Below are 23,776 nucleotides of genomic sequence, written 5' to 3' on the forward strand. Positions count from 1 at the left end.
TAATTTAAAAAATAAATGAAAAAATTTTAAAAATAAATAAAAAGCAAAATTGCTTATAGCAATTTTAGTTAAAACTAGCAAACTGACTGCAAGCATAGCGGGCTATATACTAATACACGATATTGAGTAAACGCCGCGAATTTTTAAAAAATAATCAAAATCAAAATTTTTTTATAAAAAATATTACTCTTGTGCAAAAAGTGGCATTGGATTCGAATTCGTCGGCTAATTTTATTTTACACTGAAAAAAAAAAAAAATTAATTGAAAAATTCAGTGAATTTTTCTCCGGAAAAGTGCAAAGTGTTACGGAAACTCGAAAAAAACCATAAAAAAAGTCCCAAAAAAGTATTAAATTAAGTATTCCTCAACAACTGGCGCCCAACATCCACACTGGGTAGCCCTTATTTGCCAACGACGCCCGCGGGCCCTGAGAGTCCGCATGCCGCAACCGCCGTTGCACACATAACCGCCGTGCAGCCGCTGCCGCCCACGCTACATGCCTACAACGGTAACCACAACGACGCAACGCACCACAGCCAACACCCGCTGTTGCCGCAGAAGCATTTCCAGCTTTCCGAGCACTCCGCTTTCAATTTAGCCGCCACAGCGATCGCTGGTGCCGCGGGTTTTCCCAACAGCGCGGCCGCTTTTTATCAACGCCTCAACAGCTTTGCCGGCGCAAGTGAGAGCACCAGCAACTCATCCCACGACTACTGCCTCTCCACGTACAGTAGTGGCGGCCACGGTAGTGAACAGCAGCAATTGCAGCTACCAACAACAAACACAGACAACATGGATCTCATAAACCCCTATATGCGTCATCACAGCTTTGCCACGAGCCAGAGCAGTTCACCGTCGGCCATGGCTATGGCGTCTATGGCAAGTCGCAGTCCACCAACTGGCGCGGCCAGCTTGCATCATCACCTACCAAATGCCGCCGGCTTGACGAACGGTTTCGCCGAAGCGGCCGCCGCTGCGGCAGCTGCGCATCATGACTATCAGAATTTGGCCGCTGCAGCAGCGAGTCGCGATCATTTACTCGACTATCATAATGCGGCGGCTGCGGCCGCTTATGCCGCCAACAATAATAATCTTGCCAGCCCACTTATGCTGCTGAAAGCGCCGTCGAAGCAACTGCAGCACAGCCACGAGACCGGTGGCACAAAGTCAACGCGTTCGGCTGAGGATTCCTCCACACCGCCGCCTTTACTGTCGGCGGGTAGCGTTGGTGGCGCCGGTGCTGATCACTCCTCCGTCGCTTCATCGTCCCGCCTGCAATCCGAATCGCCCGATAATTGCGCCAACTCGCTGCATCAACGCAATCGCTATGACAATAACTCCAGTCCCGGCGTGGATAGCTCCAAATCGTATCCGGTGAGTCAGCGTAGCGGCAGTGCTGGCGATGAGGCGGGCAATAATAGCGAGTCGAGTCCGCCACCGCCGGACTACAGTCCGGAGAATCTCTCCGCCAATCGCGCCAAATATGCCAATGCATTGCAAGCGCATCACAACAACAATAATAATAACAATAATAACAACATAAGCGGTATGCATCCATTGGGTGTGCATCACAATAACAATAACAATATGCTGGAACACAAATTACCATTGAGCTTTCTGGGGCCACCGCTGGCGGCGCTACACTCAATGACCGAAATGAAGACTGGCGGCGGTGCGGCGAGCATGATGAACGGCTATGCGAATAATCAGCAGACGCAGCACTTGATCGGTGATGGTCGCGCTGGTGTCGTGGGCAGCGGTATATCCGGTTCCATGACGACCACAACAACAACACATACACAAGGTGCGGCTAATCCGCACGGCATCGATACGATATTGTCAAAACCGCCGCCGGTTACATCGGCGGGTCTAAGTGCTTTAACGGGAGGTGAGTTGTACTAGAGTCCGTAATATTTGGGGTTCTCAATTTTTTTCGCATAGTTTTTGCTAGTTATGAAAGGCTGCGGTTTCGACCTTTAGTTGGCTTGAGTGTGTGTTTCCAGACTTCCAAATATCTTTTTAAGTAAGGCCTTTAAATCGTTTAGTGTGTGTTTCCGAAGCCTATATTTCTGGGATGAAATATGAAATAGCGGCTTAGACGTCAACAGCTCATCTCATCTTTTTTCATCGAATCTGATCTCATCGGATCTGATCTGATCTCATCTCATCCCATATCATCTTATCTCACCTCAACGCAACTCTTAGTGAGGCTGATTGTCTAACAATTTTAATTTACAAAAGTTCCCAAATATTTATGTAAGTAAGGGTCTCAAAACCGTCGAATTTTCATTGCTGATCCTGATAAACTTAAGTTTAGGCCTTTAGCTTGATGGAGTGAGGGTTTCTGAAGCTCCTACTTCCGAAATAAAAGTTGAAATAGCGCTTGAGTTGCTACCAACTCATCTCATTCCATCTCATTCCATCTCATATCTCATCTCATCTCATCTCATCTCATCATCTCATATCGACTGATTTTATCCTTACTCTAGACGTTTTTCTAACAATTTTAGTTTACCCAAGCTCCAAAATATTTTTATAAATACGTCAAGTTACGAATTTTGAGTTCCTTCCCGCGACGCTCTTGCTCAAATCCGGTTTCACTTAAAAATTGTACATGCCAAAGACACATGAAAATCTCACTTACCAATATGTCATGAGCAATCATTTTAAACGTTCAATTACCAGCATTTGTGTTGCCAGCTTAAGCTATTTAATACTTTTTCGAATTGTACAACAACAAACCGAAGTCATTAAATTTTTTCACGACTTATTATCTAATATTTATTGTTGTCGCATTTGGTATTGTCCAACTAGTTCGTTTTTGTACACTAAATTATTGTAGCTTAATTAAGTGGAGTTATTGAGCGACAGCGCCGAAGAAGAAGGGCGCTCGCAGGCGGGTGACAAATTGTTTTTATTGTATATGCGCGACGGCTGCTGCATGACAGTGCGTTCAGCATACATATTTTCAATACTATTTTGATTACAACTCATAACTAATTAAATAAATGACAACAAATTAAATTACAACAAAAGCGAAATGAGACGAAGCGGAGCAGATCAAATCGATTACATCAAGGTGTTAACTAACATATGATTACATACCTATGTATTTATATACTTATATATATGTACAAATATTTGTTGATGTATGTATGTACATATATATGTATATACACATATATACATTATATAAATTTTATATCAACATTTGTACGTATTGATTATATACTTAATTTTATATATACGATATGAACAATTTCTTCGAAAATTGTAGCATGGTTTAAGGTAATAATTTGTTTAAAATTTCGAGAAGCTATCTCAATCAATAAAGAAGTTTTCCATACAAGACCTTTAGCGTAATTAGTCAGTTTGTACGGCAGCTATATGCTATAGGCATCCGATCTGAACAATTTTCTCGCAGATTGTATTTTTGCTTCAAAAAATAGTACGTGCTAAATTTCGTTAAGATAACTTGGTAAACAAAAGAGTTCTCTATACAAAAAGGTGATTGTGATCGTTCGGTTTGTATGGCAGCTATATGTTATAGTATTACGATCTAAACAATTTCTTCGGATATTATAGCGAAGCATTTGAGAAATATACATGCCGAATTACGTGCGGATCCCTTATCAAACAAAGAAGTTTTCCATACCAGGACTCGATTTTGATAGTTCAGTTTGTATGGCAGCTATATGTTATAGTAGTCTGATATCAGCGCTTTCCACAAACGAACAAGCTCAAAGTAGGACGTATGCAAAATTTCAGAGCGATAACTTAAACATGAGGGACTAATGCAACGTTCGTCAGGCTGGTCATCTGTTAAACTATTTTATAAGGCTTTCGACGTTTCCGCGAAAGTTCAAAATCTGAGGGACTAATGCACCGTTCGTACCTGACGTTTCCTTGTGAGTGTTACAAGCTTCTTGACAAACTGAATCTACCCAGTAACAAAAAATCTATGAAAGTTAGAAGCGGTAGAAAAACTGTCTGAAACACGGAATCAGATCTGGTATCTCTGTCGAACTTGGTTTCATGAAATTGTTATAAGAAAAACTGAAAACCCCTATAAGTCCGAAACGGTGCGTTACAGGAATTTTTTATATTTATGAACTCAACTAAAATACTAAAATATTTGAAAGCTTCCAAATTACAAATAATACCTCAAAAGACTTTAGACCTCTTCAACTGATGAAAACATTAAAAAGTGAAGCATATGGTGCTTTGAAATCGTCAGGCAAGTGTTAGAGAGATGGCAAGAGAGCTCAACAACTCTCGCGAGTCCGTTCGTATGATTTTGGTGGATATTTTGGGTATGAAACACGTTCTTGCTCGACTCGTCCCGGTAAAGCTGATTTTTTTTTTTCAAAAAGAGTACCATAAACAAGTCTCTTTGGTCCTAAAATGCTTTGCATACAACCGATCAACCACTGTATTCACCAGATTTGGCTCCGTGTGATTTTTTCTTGTTCCCCAAACTGAAATTGTCGCTCCGTGGAATCCGTTCCGTTCTCAGTCGATCGAAGAGATAAAACAAAATTTTGCTGACGGAACTATAGGTCATCCCATAAAGTGCTAATGAAAAGTGTTTTCAGGACTGGAGAAATCGGTGCCATAAGTGTATTACATCTGGTGGGGATAACTTTGAAGGCAACAAAATAAATATTGATGATTGATGAGAACTATGAGTACCTTGGTTTTGGACCGATCGGGATTACTTTTTCGAAGAGTGTCCGACGGCCTCCAGTGCAGAAAAGATTTCGACGCAAAATAGTACATTATTTATCTATGTTTATTAAAGAATATACAACATATACGCCATATGTATGTAAAAAGTTTTCATTTTGAATTTGGTGATTTTGAAATCGGTCATTTCAGCCTAAACCGACAGTGGTCTCAATATTTTGTAAACTGCACAAATATCTGGTATATGTACATATGTATTAATTTATATCTGGAAAACTCTGATTTTATAAAAAAAAAAAATTATTAAATATTAATAAATTGAAATTAATCGAATAGAAATAATAATTGAAGCCTAGAATTCTCACACACCTCACTTTTGATCCAAATAATGTCATATTTATAGAACCTAACATGCTCTTCTCACTTTCAGGTGGCATACCGCGTTTCTCCATTGCCGCCGCCGCCGCTGGTATGGCCCAATACTTATCGCAAAGTCAAGGTGGACCCTTGAAGACGCATGCTGGCCATATTGTAGAACGAACGCATCTGTATTGGCCCGGTCTGCAAGGTTTGGTCGCAAATCCAATAGCGTGGCGTGAAAGACTGTCGAATACGAGTGAGTTTGAAAATATTAATAACCTTTAATAATGAATTATGCAATAACACGAATATGAAGTATTCGTTTAAATCGCATTAAGCGAGTGGATACCTGAGCAGCCACCTACAGTGTTCTTTTGCTTTTTGATAGCAAAATTTTATATAATTTAAGTGAGTCGATGCCTACGTACCCAACTTTAGTGTTCTTTTGCTTTTAAGTGGCAAAATTTTATATAATTTAAGCGAGTCGATGACTGAGTCGTTTTCTTTAGTGTTCTTTTGCTTTTTGATAGGAAAATATATATTATTTAAGCGAGTCGATGTCTGCGTAGCCAATTTTTGTGTTCTTTCGCCCTTTGATAGCAACCAGGTATATACTAAATAAGCGAGTTGATGTCTGATCCGTCTCCTTTAATATTCTTTTGCTTTTTGGTTGCAAAATTTTAAACAATTTAAGAGAGTCAACGCCTGAGTTGCCTCCCTAAATGTTCGTTTGCTTTTTAGCAGCACTGAGTCAATAAATTAGCAAGTTGAAGTCAAATTTGGTGTTCTTTTGTGTTTTTGTGGTAACCAATTTTATATTATTTAAGCGAGTTGACGTCTGCAGAGCCACCTATAGTGTTCTTTTGCTTTTTGGTACTAAACTTGTTTAGTTAGTATATATTGGGACACAATTGCTTACCCTGAGTATCGTATGCAGTTATATATTCATAGTGTGAAAGAGGTAGCAAAATTTTATATTGTTTAAGCGAGTAGATGCCTGGGTAGTCAACTTTCTTTGTTCTTTTGTTTTTGGTAGCAACCAAGTTTATATTATTTAAACGAGTTAATGCCTGAGTCGCCTCTTTTAGTGTTCTTTTGCTTTTTGACATAAAAATTGTTAAGTTCGTACATATTAGGACATAATTGCTGACTCTAAGTCTATAAATTAGTATCGTTAGCAGTTTTACATGCGTAACGCCGAGGCGATGGCCAGCATATTACCATGTTCATTTACCGATTTTAAACACTTTCGAAGTAGTTCATCGTAATTGTACCAAATTAATTTGAAAATATTTCTGAAACAACAAAATATAAAATATGCTGCTAACATAATCAAAATACCTCTGACATTAAAACAACAAAAATATCGCTCACAAAATTAATGAGCTAACCGCCGAGAGCCACTTCAAAATCGCTTCTGCACTTGAGACGTTGCTAACCACAGCTTCACTGCCCACAGTTCATTAACAAGTGTGTGTTGTTGTCAAACCCGATTTACGTTTAATATTTTCACAATGTGTTATTGTTGTTGTTGTTGATTTTTGCTTTTGTCATTGATCGCCTCCGTTGGCAAGGAGTAAATTAATATTTCATATGCCTGTCAATGCCTCCAAGCGAAACCGAAGTGAAATCGACCAGAAAGCGGATCGTGCATAAGTGCAGCCAACAGCAACAATAACAGCAGCAATGCTTAGCTGACCAAATGTTGAACGCATCATTTTAAAGTGTTGACTGCTTGCAGTTCGCCATGGCAGAGCAAGTGCTCCAGTAAGCCAGTTCAGTCAATTGTTGTTGTGTTGCAACTTGCTGTTGTTATTGTTACTGCTGCTGTTGTTGATCTTGCCAGCGCTAAAGCAAACAAATGCACGCTGATGACCTGCAGAATTTCGTGCTGCTCCCGTTGTTGTTATTATTGTTTGTTGTTGTTGTAGTGATCGCGCATGCCTAAGTTGTGGACAATGCCTTTTACTTGTGTGTGTGTTTGTGTGCGGTTGCTGCGTTTTTAATGATTGTGACAATGCAGCAGATGCGTCAGACGCACATTGCTGCTGCTCCAACGGTTGTTAATGTTATTTCAGTTATTTATTTATTAATTTTATTGACTTATATGCAGAGCGTTGAAAATTTCGTGGCTGACAAAAGACCAAAATGCCAAGTCATCGCATCAGGCACAGCTCGTCAACGCATTAACGAATCAATGCAAGGCGAATGCGTGTGCGAAGCATAACAACAACAACAATATGTGTTATTAATACAATTTCACTGTTGTTGACAGGTGTTGATCATTAGCAGCAGCAATTGTCAGCACAGTGTGTCAGCTATCATTAACCACACACACACACACGCAGCTGCAACACGCTTATGCATATATACACGAACATACTTATAAACTGTCATATATTCATATACAATTTGTATTGTGCAATGCCTTAAAAATTATTGTTGTTATTGTTACGCATAGTTTCCTTAATTATCTTTAAATATGTTGTTTTTGTTGTTGCTGTTTTTTACTCTCACATTGTTGCAGCATCATTAACTAGTCCAACGCTGCCATTGTTGCATGTATTTGTCAACGGAAATGCCTGCAAGCTTGCTTGCTAACTGGTTTATACCTGAATTATACCTAAATTAACTCTATATCTGCTTGTATGACTTAGTTTTTGAGATATCGATCTGAAATTTTGCACACATCTTTATCTCCCTAAAAAATTGCTTAAGTGTCCAGATCACTGATATCGCAACACTATAGCATATAGCTGCCATATAAACTGAGCAATCGGAATCAGGTGCTTGTATTGAAAACTTTTTTATTTGACGAGATATCTTTATGAAATTTGGCAGAGATTATTGACAAAACCAAGTGTACGATCTCTCAATAAATTTCTCAAATCCGACCACTATAGCATATAGCTGACATACAAATTGTATAATCAAAACCAAGTTCTTGTATGGAAAACTTTTTTATTTGACGAGATATCTTCACGAAATTTGGCACAGATTACACTCTAAGCCAACAACATAATATTCGAAAAAAAAATTTGAGATCGAACCACTATAGCTTATAGCTGCCATACAAGTCGACCAGTCAAAATCAAGTTTTTGCATGTAAAACTATTTTAATTTTTTAATTTAAAGTTTTGTCTTGTTTTTCTGAAATTCTTTGAGAAATACTAAATACAAAATTCAACAAATTTCGTAAAATAAATAAAAATATCCTTCATTCCCACTTCACATCCACACTCTAAGCACGCCATTACTCCCCATTGGGGTTGCTACACATACAAGCAAGCAAGCAATCATCGTCAACAGCAATATATTTACATTTAAACAAATTGATAAACGTTTATGCGATGGTGTGTTAGCAGCGTGTACGACATGACAAGCAACATGCGCATAAACAATGCCAGCAGCAAACAAATAATAGCATCTACTACAAGTCTCACATCAACGCACCCACATACATATTTGTGTGTGTGTGACAGGCAGGGCATGTACCGTTTGCGGATTTATTGTACGAAAATGGCATTAAGAATAAGAAGGACTAACTTGCTGACTGACAGACGGACGAGCACGGCAAAGCTGTAAGCTGCAAAGTTTGCAAATGCGGCAGCAACCCCTAAAAGCAGGCTACACGATTGCTTGAAGTGAAAATGTCTGCCGTGTGGAGCAAGCAAATGCTGCTTTAAGGGTATACGAAGCAAGCGTTAAAGGGGGGAAATACTACAACAATGAAAATAAAATGCCAACACATGCATAAACTTGGGTTTGTGTAAGTATGTGTGTGTGGCTGTGTGTGGAGGAAGAACATATGTATAAATATGTACTTCTGTATAATAATGTGGCAGCGAATTTCACTTCATCGCTACACGTAACGGCGCAACGGCTGCCGCGCCAAGTGCTTGCTGTTGTTATTGTTGTTGTGCTTACTTTTCTGCTGGTTTTTTATGCAAAGCGACAACAAAGGCACTGCTTTAAATGTCTGCGTTGCCAACGCAACCGACGGCTTATGGCCGGGCTGACTATCTGTCTGGCAGGCGAATGAGAAATGCGAAAGTAACAGTAAACTGTAAAATGTGGCGATAAAACGGAAACGGATGTGGCAACGAAAATAAAGTGTTGCATATGCACATACAGATATATATATATACAAATATATATACATACATATACACATGCATGAATACATTCTTATAGTTGCAGACACTGATACATACTTACAGCTACATACATACACATACACACACACTTACTAACATGTAGTAAATGCGAATCACAGACAAATTTCAAATAAGCGGCTGCAAGTAGTTCCATTCGTTGTTGTTGCTGTTGTTGCCAGCCAGCTTTAGCGCTGTCTATTTTCGTAGCTGCTTTGCTTTGCGCATTTATTTTTTGATTTTGTTTATTAAAAAGCTAGAAGCTGTTGAAAACAAGTTGCAAAGACGAAGCTATGCTTGGCAAAAGGCAAAAATAAGTTGTGCCAAATCCATTTGCAACGGTAAATAAAATATGTAAAATATAATTTCGCGTGTACAATATTTGATTTTTCGAAAACAATTGTGGTCGCACAGCTGACGCGCATGAATAGCGAAATTCCGTTGGCAAAATAGACGCGAGAAGTGTCGGACTAAAGGTGCCTAAGTGAAATTCACACACATATATATACATACATATGTAAGTAGGTATATACTGTTATCAAGTATATGTTACTGAAATTCTTTATATATTTATTCATACACATCATCATTTACATACACATCCACCACACGCATGTTATTGTTGTTATAGTAGTGTTGTAAGTAGCAAAGTGCGCCAAATGTAGGTCGCCCAATCGATTTGCTGCAAAATGATGTGGAAACAATGATACAATCTTCTAACAGCAAATAAAACATTGCTTGATTTTTGTTGTTTTTTTTTTTTATTTTATGTGGTGTGGCTGGCAAGCATAGACAAATAGCAACAAAATGCAATGATGTGGAAAGTGAAGGTCGGCAATTTAAATTGAAATACATACAGGCAAACGTAAATTGCACTTAAAGAGTTGTTTTCATAACAATGTATCTCTTTACAGTATTTAATAGTTAGAAATAACGAATTGTAAACAATATTAAATTGAAAAAATAATGATTAAAAATTGAGAAACGTTAATTTTGTTTGCACGAAGGCTAAAATAACTATTCTAAGTTCAAGTTTTCTTACAAAAACTTAATTTTGATCAGAAGGTTTGTGTGACAGCTATATGCTATAGTGGTCCGATCTCAAAAATGTTTAAGGAAATTATAGTCTTGCTTTGAGGAAATATACGTGTAAAATTTCATGAAAATATCTCTTCAAATAAAAAAGTTCTCCATACAAGGACTTAATTTTGATCGTTCAGTTTGTATGGCAGCTATATGCTATAGTAATCCGATTTAAATAATTTCTTCGGAGAATATTGCCTTGTCTTGGAGAATAAGCTGTGCAAAGTTTCGTGAAAATATCTCATCAAATTACAAAGACTGAATATATGCTATACATTGATTTTAAAAATTTATTCTTATATTGTAGCGTTATTTAGAATTAATCGAAGACAAATTTCGTGAAAATATCTCATCAAATAAAAAGTTTTTCAAAGACTTGATTTTGGATCGTTTTGTATGGCTAAAGCTGTATTGTTCCGATATGCGGTTCCGACAAATGACAAGCGCCTTTCTGAGAAAACGATGTATGCATATTTTCAGATGGATATATCAAAAACTGGGGGACTAGTTTGCGTATATACTGTCAGACAAACAAACCGACAGGCAGACTGATAGAAAGACATGGTTAAAGCGCTTCAGCTTGCCTCGCTGATCATTTATATACGCTTATAATTTATAGAGTCCCGAATATTTTGCGTTCTCACATCTGCTTGATTAAGTCATGCTTACAGAGTTGCATTTTGCGCTTGCCACTTTTCCTGCTAGGTGTTAAAAAATTTTGGTAACAGTTTTGCCCCGTTCTAGGTATAAAAATTGGGTGGAGAGCGCGCCTGGAACTCAATTTTGATTAGCTTTTGAAATACTAGAAAAATTATTTTATTTTTGCATATTGTAAAAAAGTTAATTAACAGAATTTTTTTTAATTTCTTTTGGCAACCCTGCAGTAATTCAACAAAAATCTAATAAAATATTTATTACACAATATTTATAACGTAGTAGCAGCATATAAAAGAATATTAATCAGAAAAATTGTTAAACTTTGAAATTTTTTTGTTCCGAACATTTTCTTATGGTAACCCTGCAATATTTTTCTTAATAAAACTTTACTTAATTTATTCCACTTAGTAGAAGCTATGTGCTTCTCTAGAGTAATTTTAATCAATAAAATTTTTGATATTTTGAAATTTTATTTATTCCGAAAATTATAACCCGGCAATCCTGCTATATGTTTTTTATAAATCAGTAAAATTTTTTTAAGGTTTTTACTCTGAAAATTTTTCGTAAATTTTTTTTTAAGATTTTACATAATTTTTTTTGCCGAGTAGAAGCACATACATACAATAATTTTAACCAGTAAAATTAAAATGTTTTTAAATGTTTTTGTTTCCAAAATTTACATATGGTAACGCTGCAATATTTTTATTAAAATTTACAAATAGAGGTACATACATACATTAATATAAATTAATAAATATTTCCAAAATTTAGAATTTTTTACTCCGTAAACTTTCATGTGGCAACTCTACAATTTTTTTTTTTACCGGCTATGGTTCTCCGAGTAGAAAGATATACTTTGAATACCAAATTTTTAATTATTTTTATACTGAAAATTTGTATATGGCAACTCTACAATTTTGTTTTAAAATTCCATAATACTTTCTACCAAGTCGAAGCCCAACTAAAATTTTTTATCAGTAAAAATTGCAGACTTTTGAAATTTTTCATGTGGCAACACTACAATATTTTTATTTTTTAAGTAATATAATATTTTTTTTACATATACATATGTACATACTTTATTTTTTATCAGTAAATTTAGAAATTTTATCTATCCGAAAAATTTTATATGGCAACTCTATAAAATTTTTAGTAATATTTTCGCCAAATGGAAGCACATACATACATAATTTTAATCAGTAAAAAATTTAGAAACTTTGAAATTTTTTATTTCAAAAATTTTAATATGGCAACCCTACAATATTTTATTTATAAAAATGATAATAATGTTTTTTTACCAAGTAGAAGCACATACAGTTAATTTTAATTAGTAAAAGTTTAGAAATTTTATTTATCACAAAATTTAATATGGCAAACTTTAAAATATTTTTTTAATACTTAATACTTTTTTCCAAACAGAAGCACATACATACATACATACATCCATAAAAAATTTTAAAATTTTGAAATTTTCTATTTCGAAAGTTGTGATATGGCAACCCTAAAATATTTTTTTTTCACAATTTTACAAGTAATGCTTACTTTCAGTTGTATTTTTCTGTTATATACATAAATTTTTTTCAATTTTGTCGTTAGTCTCTCCACCGCTTACTCTGCATACGGCACTCCCTCCCACCGCGCAAAAGCAACACGCACTTCATAATGCCTGATAATCAATAGGTAACAAATTTACTTTTAATATTTTAACTAATATGCCAGAGGAGTGTCCCAGCTGCAGGATGCGAAGTGTTAATTTACCACCATCAAAAGCAATACCGTTAGTTCTGCTTTGCTGTATAGGCATAGCTGCAGGCGCCACACCATTGTTTGCACACATTTATAATAAGCGCTTAAATATTATACAAAAACTTACATATATATGTATGTGTGTGTGCAGCTACAATATAAAAAGACAATATTTCAAATAATTTACGTACATTTGAGACCCATTAAAAGGCGGAAAATTGCGAGCGCGCAAACCGAAGTGAAAAAAGGTAGTGCAACAACTGCAGACGGATGGACAGAGGTTGCTTTGAGACAGCGGTGAGGGTGACTTAAGCGATTATGAGAGACACAAAACAGAGAGGCTTACAGACACAGTTTGAATAACTGGCGCTGAAGTTGGAACTGATGCAGCCGGGCGGCCGAGCATTATGTGCGCCAGCGCAGTCGAGAACAGGCGGCAAACACTGCAAGCGCGCGGAGTGAGTTGATCAGTTCGACTTTGTGCTGCTGCTGAGGTGGCAAACACAAATAAACGCTTCATATTTGTCATAATTTATGAGGGAAGTGAGACACAGCCGAAGTCAAGCGCGCACACAAAATGATAAACACGTACATATGTGTATGTATGTATGTATATTCTGCACGTTTACCTCCAGCAGTGCGTTGGGACTCAGCTGTGCGTCGCTAAACAATATTTTCACTCATAAAAAATAATAAAAATGCTGATGAAAACAGAGAAGCGCTGCATTACACAGCGCCTCCCCCTCTCATTTGCTGCACTGTGTTCGCGCCGGATTAGCTTTGTTAAAGCGTTTATTTTTATTTTTTTTTTTCGTTACTTCGAATGCTCGAAAGCAATGTAGCTCGTGTCAAAGGCCAATTGACTGCAGCACTTGCCACGGCGTTGGCTGCGAGTGTATAGGTGGCTGTCTATTGATGAAGCGTTGTGCCGTTTGGCGACTTAGCGCCAGCTCAATTTGTCAATGCCACGGTTTTTTTTGCAAGGGTCACATAATATTTCCGTAATTTTTTTCAATTTGTTAGACATACATATACACATACATACACACATATATTTTTTCAATATATATTTATATAGTACAGTATGTGAGCAGCCTCAGCAACGCGGTAGTGTGTTATTGATTTTCTTTTACTTGTGTATTAGTGTAACCTGTGTTGTGTAGGCCTATATACGCCTGTTTTTACGCTTCGCTTTTTTATTGTTCGCTGTTGCCGTGTAAATGGAATCATAAGTTTTATATCCTTACACTTTTATGAGCTGTTGAATAAGGTAATTGAAATCTTTGTAATAGACAATCGAAATTTGTCGTAAAATAATGGTGAACGAATAAAAAAAATAAACGCTAAATGTTATTTATGTTAAAAAAAGTATAAAAGCTTTAATTAAAAAAAAAAATCAAAAGTAAAAATTAGAAAAAAATTCATAAATAATAAAAAAAAAATAAAAAATCTTTTGTAAAAAAAAATTTAAATATATTTTTTAGAACAAATATCAAAAATATTATTTAGAAAAAAAAAAATTTTTTTTAAATTAATTAAAATATTTTTTAGAAAAAAAATTAAAATATTTTTTAGAAAAACAATTTAAAATTATTTTCTAGAAAAAAAAATCAAAAATAATAATTAGAAAAAAAACTAAAAAAATATTTTTCAGAAAAAAAATTTAAAAATATTTTTTAGAAAAAATATCAAAAATATTTTTTAGAAAAAAATAAATTAAAAAAATATTTTCTAAAAAGAAAATTAAAATAGTTTTTAGAAAAAATATCAAAAATGTTATTTAGAAAAAAATATTAAAAAATATTTTTTAGAAAACTATTTTCTAGCAAAAAATGCAAAAATATTTGTTTACTATATAAAAACGCAAAATTTGCAAAAACGAAAAAATTCTTAACCTTTCACTACAAAAGATTTCATACAAGAACTTTACTTTGATCATTCAATTTGTTTAGCAGCTATATGATATAGCGGTTCCATCTGAATATTTTGTTTGCAGTTTATACCGTTATCTGAAAGAATACTATATGTCAAATTAATTGATGATGTCTTATCAATTGAAAAAGTTCGCTATACAAAATCAAGATTTTTATTGTGCGGTTTATATGGCAGGTATATGCTATAGTTGTCTGATCTGAATGATTTTTTCTGAGATTATACTGTTATCTTCCGGATTAATTTGTGCCAAAATTTCGTGAAGATATCTCTTCAAATAAAAGAGTTTCCCATACAAGGACCTGATTTTCAGCGGTTAGGTAATATGACAGCTTTATGGCACACAGGTCCTATATCGGCGATTCCGACAAATGAGCAGCACTTTGAGTAGGAAAGAACGTATGCAAAATTTCAGATTGATATCTCAAAATCTTCTAGCTCTCAAGTTCAAGTATGTATGTATATACAAACAGGCGAATATGGCTAAATAGCGGTGAGTCGAAATCTGTTGTCATGCTGATTTTTTGTATAAATATTTTTAATGTTTCTACTTTTCTTCGATTATCTAACGCATTTGTTAGCCGTTTTTCCCATTGCATAAATTAATTATCTATTAGAGTCTCTAGTATATCTGCATTGTTATATAATAATCCTTCTGCTGCCATTTAATTGCAATTGCAACCGCAGCAAATCCATTAATGTTTATCTGTTTACTGCAATAATTATGGTTTTATTTACTTGTGATTTCGCGCAAAAGTGCTGATAATAAAATTCAATTAAATCGCATAGTAATAATATTAATAAAGACTGTTTATTATTTCACAGCCATATTTGTTTGTTTAAGCCGCGTTGTTTGCATTTTTTTTTATTGTTGGACGACAATGCTTTGATTGACTCTCCCACCTGTAACGTAGGGCAGACTGATAAAAACACATATTTTCACACCTACACATACACAAACACACACACACACATGTATATAAACATAAATATTGCCGCGGTGATTGGAGGCCTTTTAACACCCTGACGACCTGACGCCTGTACGGATTTCGCGCACGCGTCGGCACGTGCTGACCACTGTGCACTCACACATATACACATACTTGCGTGGAAAACATATTTTTATGTGTGTGCGTGTGTGTGTGCTGCTTAATCTCGTTGCAAAAATGCAATTAATTGCCTTGCAATAAATATGAAGTGCAATGCGCTTGGGGAAAAGCGTAAAAAAGCAACAACTACCATGCGTGCGTGTGTATGTTTTGCTGCGTGTGGCTGCATGTATGCGCGGTGTTCATCAAGCAAGCCGATAATTTGCATTTTACGCCAAACTGTCGGTATAATTGCATGTTTGCATTGCAAATTTCATTGCAGGCTAATTAATTATAGTACACACACACACACACACATTGACGCGCAGTGTGACATATAAATAGTTATATATAAATTATTGTGTTGGCAATTCAATCAGTTTAAGCGCTGAAATGGGACACGCAGCTAGGGGATTATGACTGCCGCCGCAAAAATCTGTGGCACAAGCTCAGCAGACTTTATTGAACATGAAAAATGATTAAACAAGGCAATATTTTACCAAACATATGTATATGCATACATATGCCGACTATTCTGCGGTTATTGATAAGCTGAAAAGTATATTCTTTGATAAACTACTCGCCTTGTAAATCAAAGGGTGTTGCTTTGATTTGGAAGCACAATTTTCCGAAGTGGAGTTACCACCTCTAAAAAAAAATAGTAATAGTTTTTGTACATATATTACTTAAAACTAAAAACTTTTAATGGACAATTTAAATTTTTTTTCTTTTTGAAAATGTTAATACAATTTTTTAGATTTTATAAAATCTTTTATAAAAAGAGCTTTTTATTAGATTTCCTTCCATCCATTTATTAGCGTATTTCCTACATTTTAAACAAAAATATTTCATATTTTTCGAAAAATTGGAGTTGTCACCTTTTCTCAAGAATAAAAATCAATAGCATTTTGACAATACATACTTAAAAAAAATGTTTTGTGGAATTCTAAAATGTTTGTTTTTTTTGTAAAGAGTTTTTTGAAGAAAGAGTTATTAAAAAATTCTATATTTTGTTCCGTAATTAACAAAAGCGCTATCGATAACAGCTTAAATGAATAAAAATTTTTAATACTTTACCAAATTTTTTTTAATTTTCATAATATTATTTTTTTCAAAAATTTGAGTTTTAAAAATTTTTTATGCGAAATTTTTTCTATAAATTTTAAATTAATATATTTTTTTTTAATAAAAAATTAGTAAAAAAGATTAAACTTTAGACAAATTTACTAAAATTTATAAATTGTTTGAAATCAGTTTTTTTTCAAAATTTTAATTCTAAATACTTTGTTCAAAATTTTTTATTTTCATTTTTTTAATTTCTTCAATTTTTTTCAAAACATCAAAAATTCAAATTTTTTTTTTTACAATTTTTAAAATATATTATTATAAGTAAATAAATTTATTTTAAATTAATAAAAAGGTTAAACTTTCAAATGTTGACCCTTCCAAATACTTTATAAATTTTTTTTAAATTTTTTTCAGAAAACTTAAAAATTACCTTTTTCAAAGAAACATAAATATTTTTTTATATAAATGTTTTTTTGGAAAATATTTCTTCCTGAATAATTTTTTTCATGTAAAAATTTTTCAAAATTTCTAATCCTAATTATTCGCCAATTAGCGTTTAGTATCCAGCAAAATTTCACTTAATTCAATTATAACATCAAAAGGCCGTTGAAATGCAACATGCATGTAGAACTGAAATATACTAAATCCGTTTCTACACTCGCCCAATTAACCTGCCTGCTTCATAAAAGATGTAAACAATAAAGAAATGAATTGATTTCATTAGTCCTAGTCCACAAGAAAGCATCAATTCAATTACTCCAGTCTCAAAGCAATCCAATTAAATATTTAACACACTTCGCATGCGGCAAGCCACGAACGCCTCGTTCCCTTTACAATTCACACAATTAAATTTAAAACATTTACGATATGCAATGCACCGTTAAAACAGCCGAGCAACATAAGCCATAAACCATAAACCATAAGCTTGAAGTGCCTCGTGCAAATGAGCGAACACGAAGAGCGAACATATGCGAGTAGCAGTGGAAAATGTTCACATGTCGTTGCTGAAATGATTTTTATCTTTTTATTAGTCATGTTGGTGATAATAAAATTTGCGAAAATTATAATGAAAGTGTAACACGTAAACCTAATAAAATTTTCAAATGCCGCATGAAACGGGCCAATCGGAGAGAATGGCGTGTGTGAAAGCGCAGCGCTGCACGTTAAGGAGGCAAATAATTGAAAAAGCGACAAGGAATGCACACATTTATAAACACATACATATGCATGTATGAATATAAGGTTCATACCAATTTATGTATATTAGGGTGGGTCAGAAAAAACTAGATATATTTTCAATATATATAAAATTAGATATTAAAAAAACTATGTATAAATAAAATATTATAAAAATTAATATAAAAAAAATTTTACAAGTTTTAAAAGTATAACAAATATTTAAAAAATTAAAAAAAAACCATAAACAAACGAAAATTGAATAAAAAATGTTATTTAAAAAAATTTTGAAACGTAATTTTTAATAAAACAAAAAAAAAAATAGAAAGAAAACAAAAACTATAAAAAATATTAAAAATTAAATAAAATATAAAATGTAATGAAAAAAAAATAATTTAAAAAAATTGTAAAATATTTAAAGCAATTAGTTAATAAAAAAATTTTTAAAACATGAAATAAATTTAACAATATAAAAAAATCCGAAATTACAAAAAAACAGAAAAAAATGTGGAAAAAATTAAATATGAAAAATAAAATAAAAATTTATAAAAATTATTAAAAATAAAATAAAAATTTATAAAAATTATTAAAAATAAAATAAAACAAATTAAAATGTAAAAACAAACATTTAATGAAAAATAAAATGAAATAATTTAAAAAAATTGTAAAGCACGAAAAAAATGTAAAATATTTAAAAACTATTAAATATTAAAAAAATTTTAAAAGCTCATAAAAAAATATATAAAACCATAAAAAATATTGAATAAAATATTATGCAAATTTAAAAGAAAATGAAAAATAAAATATGCATTCAAGCCAATGAAAAAACAACTCAATTTAAAATTTTTTTAAAACATGAAATAAATTTAAAAATATAAAAAAATTCGAAATTAAAAAAAGTTAAAAAATACTTAAAACAAAAAAAAATAATGAAACAACATTAAAAAAAAATTTAAGGAAAAGTGAAAAATGCATTTAAGTCAAAATATTATAAAAATTAAAAAAAAATATTGTTTTTATATTTAAAACTACAAAAAAAATTAAAGGAATAATTTGTATGGAAATTTTTAACTAGAAGGCATGAAAAAACCTATTTTTAGAGTACCAACATAAAAAAGGATTCAACCACCCTAATGTATAGGCTTATGCACTAACTAAGATTAATTAATTTTTTCCCGCCCTAATGTATAAGCTTATGCACCCACAAAAATAATCAATTGTTTTTTTGCCCACCCTAATGGATAGGCTTATGCACCCACGGGCTGCGCTGAAATTTTGAGCTTATGCTCGCTTTCATACGCTCAAAGTAATTTACTTGCTTATCTGGGAACGTGCTTTAAGTTCGACCTTTGGCGTGACCGTGTACTACAAACTGTTTTTGTAAATGATAGGGATACGGTGTCTTCGTAAAGAACCCTTTGGACGTCACATGAGTCTAATTTTCGCTCATTTGGTTCCTTGTAGTGTGTATAATTAAGATCCTGCGCCTTCTTTTAATTGAGGCATTGCTGACGCACATTTAACTAAATATCATTATCATACTCGGCAATTAGCTTTGGCATTATGCCGAGGGTACGCATATGTGAGTGCATACTATTATGGGTGGATATGTACATACATATATATAAAGTTGGTATATGTGGATAAAACATGAGCTTCCGCTATATATGAATATAGCTACTATAAACATATTTTTAATCGCTGGTGAATCCTTTCCTACTCATACATACCTTCATATTTCAATATGTTATGTAATTATATCTTGATATACATATGTATGTCTTTATGAGTCGCAAAGGATTCACCAGCGCTTAAAAACTTGTTGTAGCAAGAGCGGGAAACATTTATTGCACGCACTTAAGTCGTTTTACCTTTTCAACCGCATTTACATAACTCATGCGCACCCTCAAGCCTCCTTAGTCAACACATTATGCTCGTATGTGTGTTTATTTGTATGTTTGTATGGCGCCTTGTTTGTGCGCCAACCATTTTAATGAGCCCTTTCAAATGTGGGTCGAATTCTTTGCTGAGCAGATTTTTATGTGCTTGTTGTTGTTTTATTATGGTTACTTGCGCGTATATCTTTTGGAATTTTAATTAATTGCGCGGTCTGGCTGCACCTTAGCTCAGAGCTTGGCTGGATTTTGATTGCTACATGTAAGCGAAAGGATTAAATGGCATTCCTCCGCGCATAAAATGAGTTCCTGCTGTGTAATTATATACTGGCATCTTTATATGTATATTTGCAGCGCACTCTTTATACCCTGAACAGGGTATATTAAGTTTGAGCGATGAAAATCAACTCCTTGTATGGAAAACTTTTTTGTTTGACAAGATATCTTTATGAACTTCAGTACAAATTATTTTTCAAAGCATCGCTACAATCTATGTGGAAATTGTTCAGATCGGACCACTATATCGTATAACTGTCATACAAACTAAACGCTCAAACTGAAATCCTTGTATGGAAAACTTTTTTAATTGACAAGATATCTTCATGAAATTTGACACGGCTTATTATTCAAAGTAACGGTATAATCACCGAAAAAATAGTTCAGATCGGTCCACTATAGCATATAGCCAACATACAAACTTCTCGAACAAAATCAAGTTAAGTACCTCTTTATACCTTTTATGCTATAAAAAATGCACCTATGAAGGGTATTATAGCATCGGTGAGCCGCATTTAAACTTTTTTCCATTTTATTTTTATATTCTGGTATAATTGCTGATAAAGTCTACATTGCTCATAATAAATTTAATCGTTTTAATGAAGTGGAAAAAATATGATGTGGAAGAATATGTGCTGTCAATATGAAACTATAGAAGGCTTTGGATAGGTTTTCACTTTGAACTGCAGCAAAATATGAAACTGCCTTAAGAAATACTTGTACTGGAACTCCTCTCTACCATAGCAAACTGTTGTGAGATAAAGTCGTGGTATCGCCGTGTTTCTTACACTTCTGAACTTTTTAGGCTATATAGTCCTTTGGCTCTATGAAACAATAATTAAATCAATAATAGTCTACGGTATTGTTTTATGGCGGAAGACGATAGAAAAGACTACACTCACGTAAAAACTATCGGTTTTCCAAGGGCTGCTCTCATTATTTTGTGATACACTTGTGACTGGCTGTCGTTTCTCTGCTTATTTACCTTTGAGGGTGGCGTGTTAGCTAAGAATTTACTGGAGGATACACGGATCTAAGCTTGAAGGAAGCGTCGAAGTTAAGAACTCAGTAGATGAGAGGAGCTTTATTACGTTTTATTAAGCATGCGACGAGGTTTGGTGGCGCAATAAACTGTCGGCAACTATCCATCGGCTCCAGTTTTAGACTTTCTTACCACTGCAGCGTCTTTCAAGCTGTAGTGCCTGTCGTAAAGGTAGCTGTAGATGTACTACTGCAGAGCTCGAACTTTTTCAGAGTAGTGACAATCGACTCCGATAGTAGGGGCTTGAGTTCGTTGACTGTATGTTCAAGACTAAAGAAGGATGTGTAGACTTATTACCTCCTGGCTACAGCGATATTGCAGGAAACCGTATGGTTGATGAGCTAGCTCGGACAGGTACTTCAGTCTCAAAAACTGCGGAATGGAATTGGATAGGAGCTATGTTGACTTCTTGTGTGACTTCTTCTTAACTGCTGGATCTCAAACCAGCTCAGCAAGCGTGGGTCAACCCAGGAGCTGTGCAGTTGCGAGGTACTTCTTGCCCAGAGTCAATCGGAAGAGGTCTAGAGAGCTCTCGGCTCTCAGCAAGATCCACTTTTCAATCGTTTTGGGAGTTCTTAGTGGAGTTAGACGGAATCCAAGCAGACAGATTGGACATCTCACTACATGCCGGCTGCCTTAGCTGTTTCCAAGAGGACGAGATAGAATCTTCTCAACATTTCCTCCTCAAATGTACCGCTTTTGCCAGATCAGGCCAAAATACCTCGGATATCATACTTTTAGTCACTGAGGTGAAATAGAAAAAACAGAATGAAAGGTGCTAAACAGATTTCTACTAGATTCAACACGAATTTCCCATAGCTAGTATCCAACTACTGGAGTTTTTCGTCTGACTTTACAAAGGACTGAATATAACAATCTAAGTGCGATCATTTCGCAATTCTGAGGTATAAGGAATCTAACTTAATCTGACATTGTGGTAAATTGTATGGCGATACTCGCTGTATTACGACTCGATCTCTTGTTTTATTGAAGCCTATACTCAGATAAGTTAGCGCCACGTGAGCCGTGCACTAGCGACTTTACAAGGCCCTACTTTAGAAGACCGCATCCTTTAATTTTGAGTCGAGCAGATCCAGTATATTGATTAGGGTGTTTTTAAAAACGTTTATAGTGTACTTTTCCTCATTGCTATTATAAATTGAAGTTATTATGATTTCCGAAAAATTCACTACAACAATAAATTACTGGTTACCAATTGCTCTCAAAGACATATCCATAACTTTTGTGCAATCCATTCAGCATTCAACTACCAAAACATTTCCAATATTGTCGTGTCGGAGCATACTTTAAGGCCCATGTTTACAAGCTACTTAAAAACTTTTCGAAATTTTCACAAAGTCATTATTTCATTATAAATTTTATTATGCGAAATTTCACAGAGCTCAAGCGGAACGGATGGCGGCGTAAAAGACACGTCTAAATCTACAAATGTACCATTGTTGTTGTTGCAAGTCGGCAAGCCAGGCAACAAGGCAATGCATGTAGAAACTTTGTCGTTTGTTTTGTCATTTATTAATTGTTTATAAATGCCTGGCACAGCTGCTAATTTACGCGGGGTGGCGGGTCAGGCGGACTTCGGCAGCTAACATACAGAGTTGAGATGTTTGTAGCCGTCTAAATTGTTTGTTTGTGTCACCAAAATCTCAATTTCTTGGTGGGTTGAGTTGAGCACACAGAGGCGGCACAACGCCAGCAATGGACGGACAATAAAGTTGAAAACAAGTTTTCAAGCGCTCAGCGCGTCGTAGCTGTAGTGTTGGTGCAATGTGCTGTGTTGGAAGACAACGAAACTGGTTGCCACGCATTTTGTTAAGACTTGGACTCCAAGTCTGATATGCTAATGAGGTGAAAGACAGCCATTTTAAAATTATGACAATTAAGTGGAAATGGCAACGAACGCCAGATTTTAATGGTGTTTTTATGTAACATTAATGGCTGATTGCCTGCTAAAAAGGAGAATTGTTTAAAGTTGATGATTTGTTTATAAGATTTTTATTACTTGTTAGTATACACTTGGCTAATAGGGGTCTCGGCTTTTATTTTGTTCAAGAGTTGGTGGTGTAGAATATTATAAAAAAAATAAAAGAAAATCGTAAGAATTTTTTCTTGCTTGAAAAGTGTCTTGAACCTTTTGGTTTTTCGTACCAGGACTGGGTTTTTTAAAAATGAATTTGTATGACAGCTACATATATGCTATAGTAATCTGTTCTGAACAATTTCTGGGGAGATTATATCATTGCTTAAAGCAAAAAGCTTTGCCAAATTTTAAAAAGATATCTCGGCAAATATAAAAGTTTTCCATACAAGAGCATGATTTCAATCGTTCAGTTTGTATGACAGCTATTTGCTATAGAAGTTCGATTTAAATATTTTTTTTAGAACTTGTTCCGTTAGCTTAGGCAATAATATTTGCCGAATTTCGTGACGATATCTTTTCATTAGAAAAAGTTTTCATACAAGAGTGTGATTTTGATCGTTCAGTTTGTATGACAGCTATATGCTATATTCGTCCGATCTGAACGATTTCTTCACAGATTATATATTTATCTTTAACAGTAGTAATTTCCAAATTTAGTGAAGATAACTCTTGA

General features: G+C 34.3%; 1 protein-coding gene across 1 annotated transcript in view; it reads left to right on the forward strand.

Annotated features, from left to right (window-relative positions):
- The first annotated feature begins 206 nt into the window (after positions 1-206).
- LOC126761790 (homeotic protein Sex combs reduced) overlaps positions 207-23,776 on the forward strand; it is a 42,792-nt gene continuing 19,222 nt past the window's right edge. Inside the window, exons 1-2 of the mRNA XM_050478182.1 lie at positions 207-1,889; positions 5,118-5,303. Of these exons, the coding sequence (XP_050334139.1) occupies positions 794-1,889; positions 5,118-5,303 (1,282 nt within the window). The 5' untranslated portion in view covers positions 207-793. The remainder of the gene's footprint in view (positions 1,890-5,117; positions 5,304-23,776) is intronic.

The sequence above is a fragment of the Bactrocera neohumeralis genome, chromosome 6, assembly GCF_024586455.1.
Source record: "Bactrocera neohumeralis isolate Rockhampton chromosome 6, APGP_CSIRO_Bneo_wtdbg2-racon-allhic-juicebox.fasta_v2, whole genome shotgun sequence".
Lineage (NCBI taxonomy): Eukaryota > Metazoa > Arthropoda > Insecta > Diptera > Tephritidae > Bactrocera > Bactrocera neohumeralis.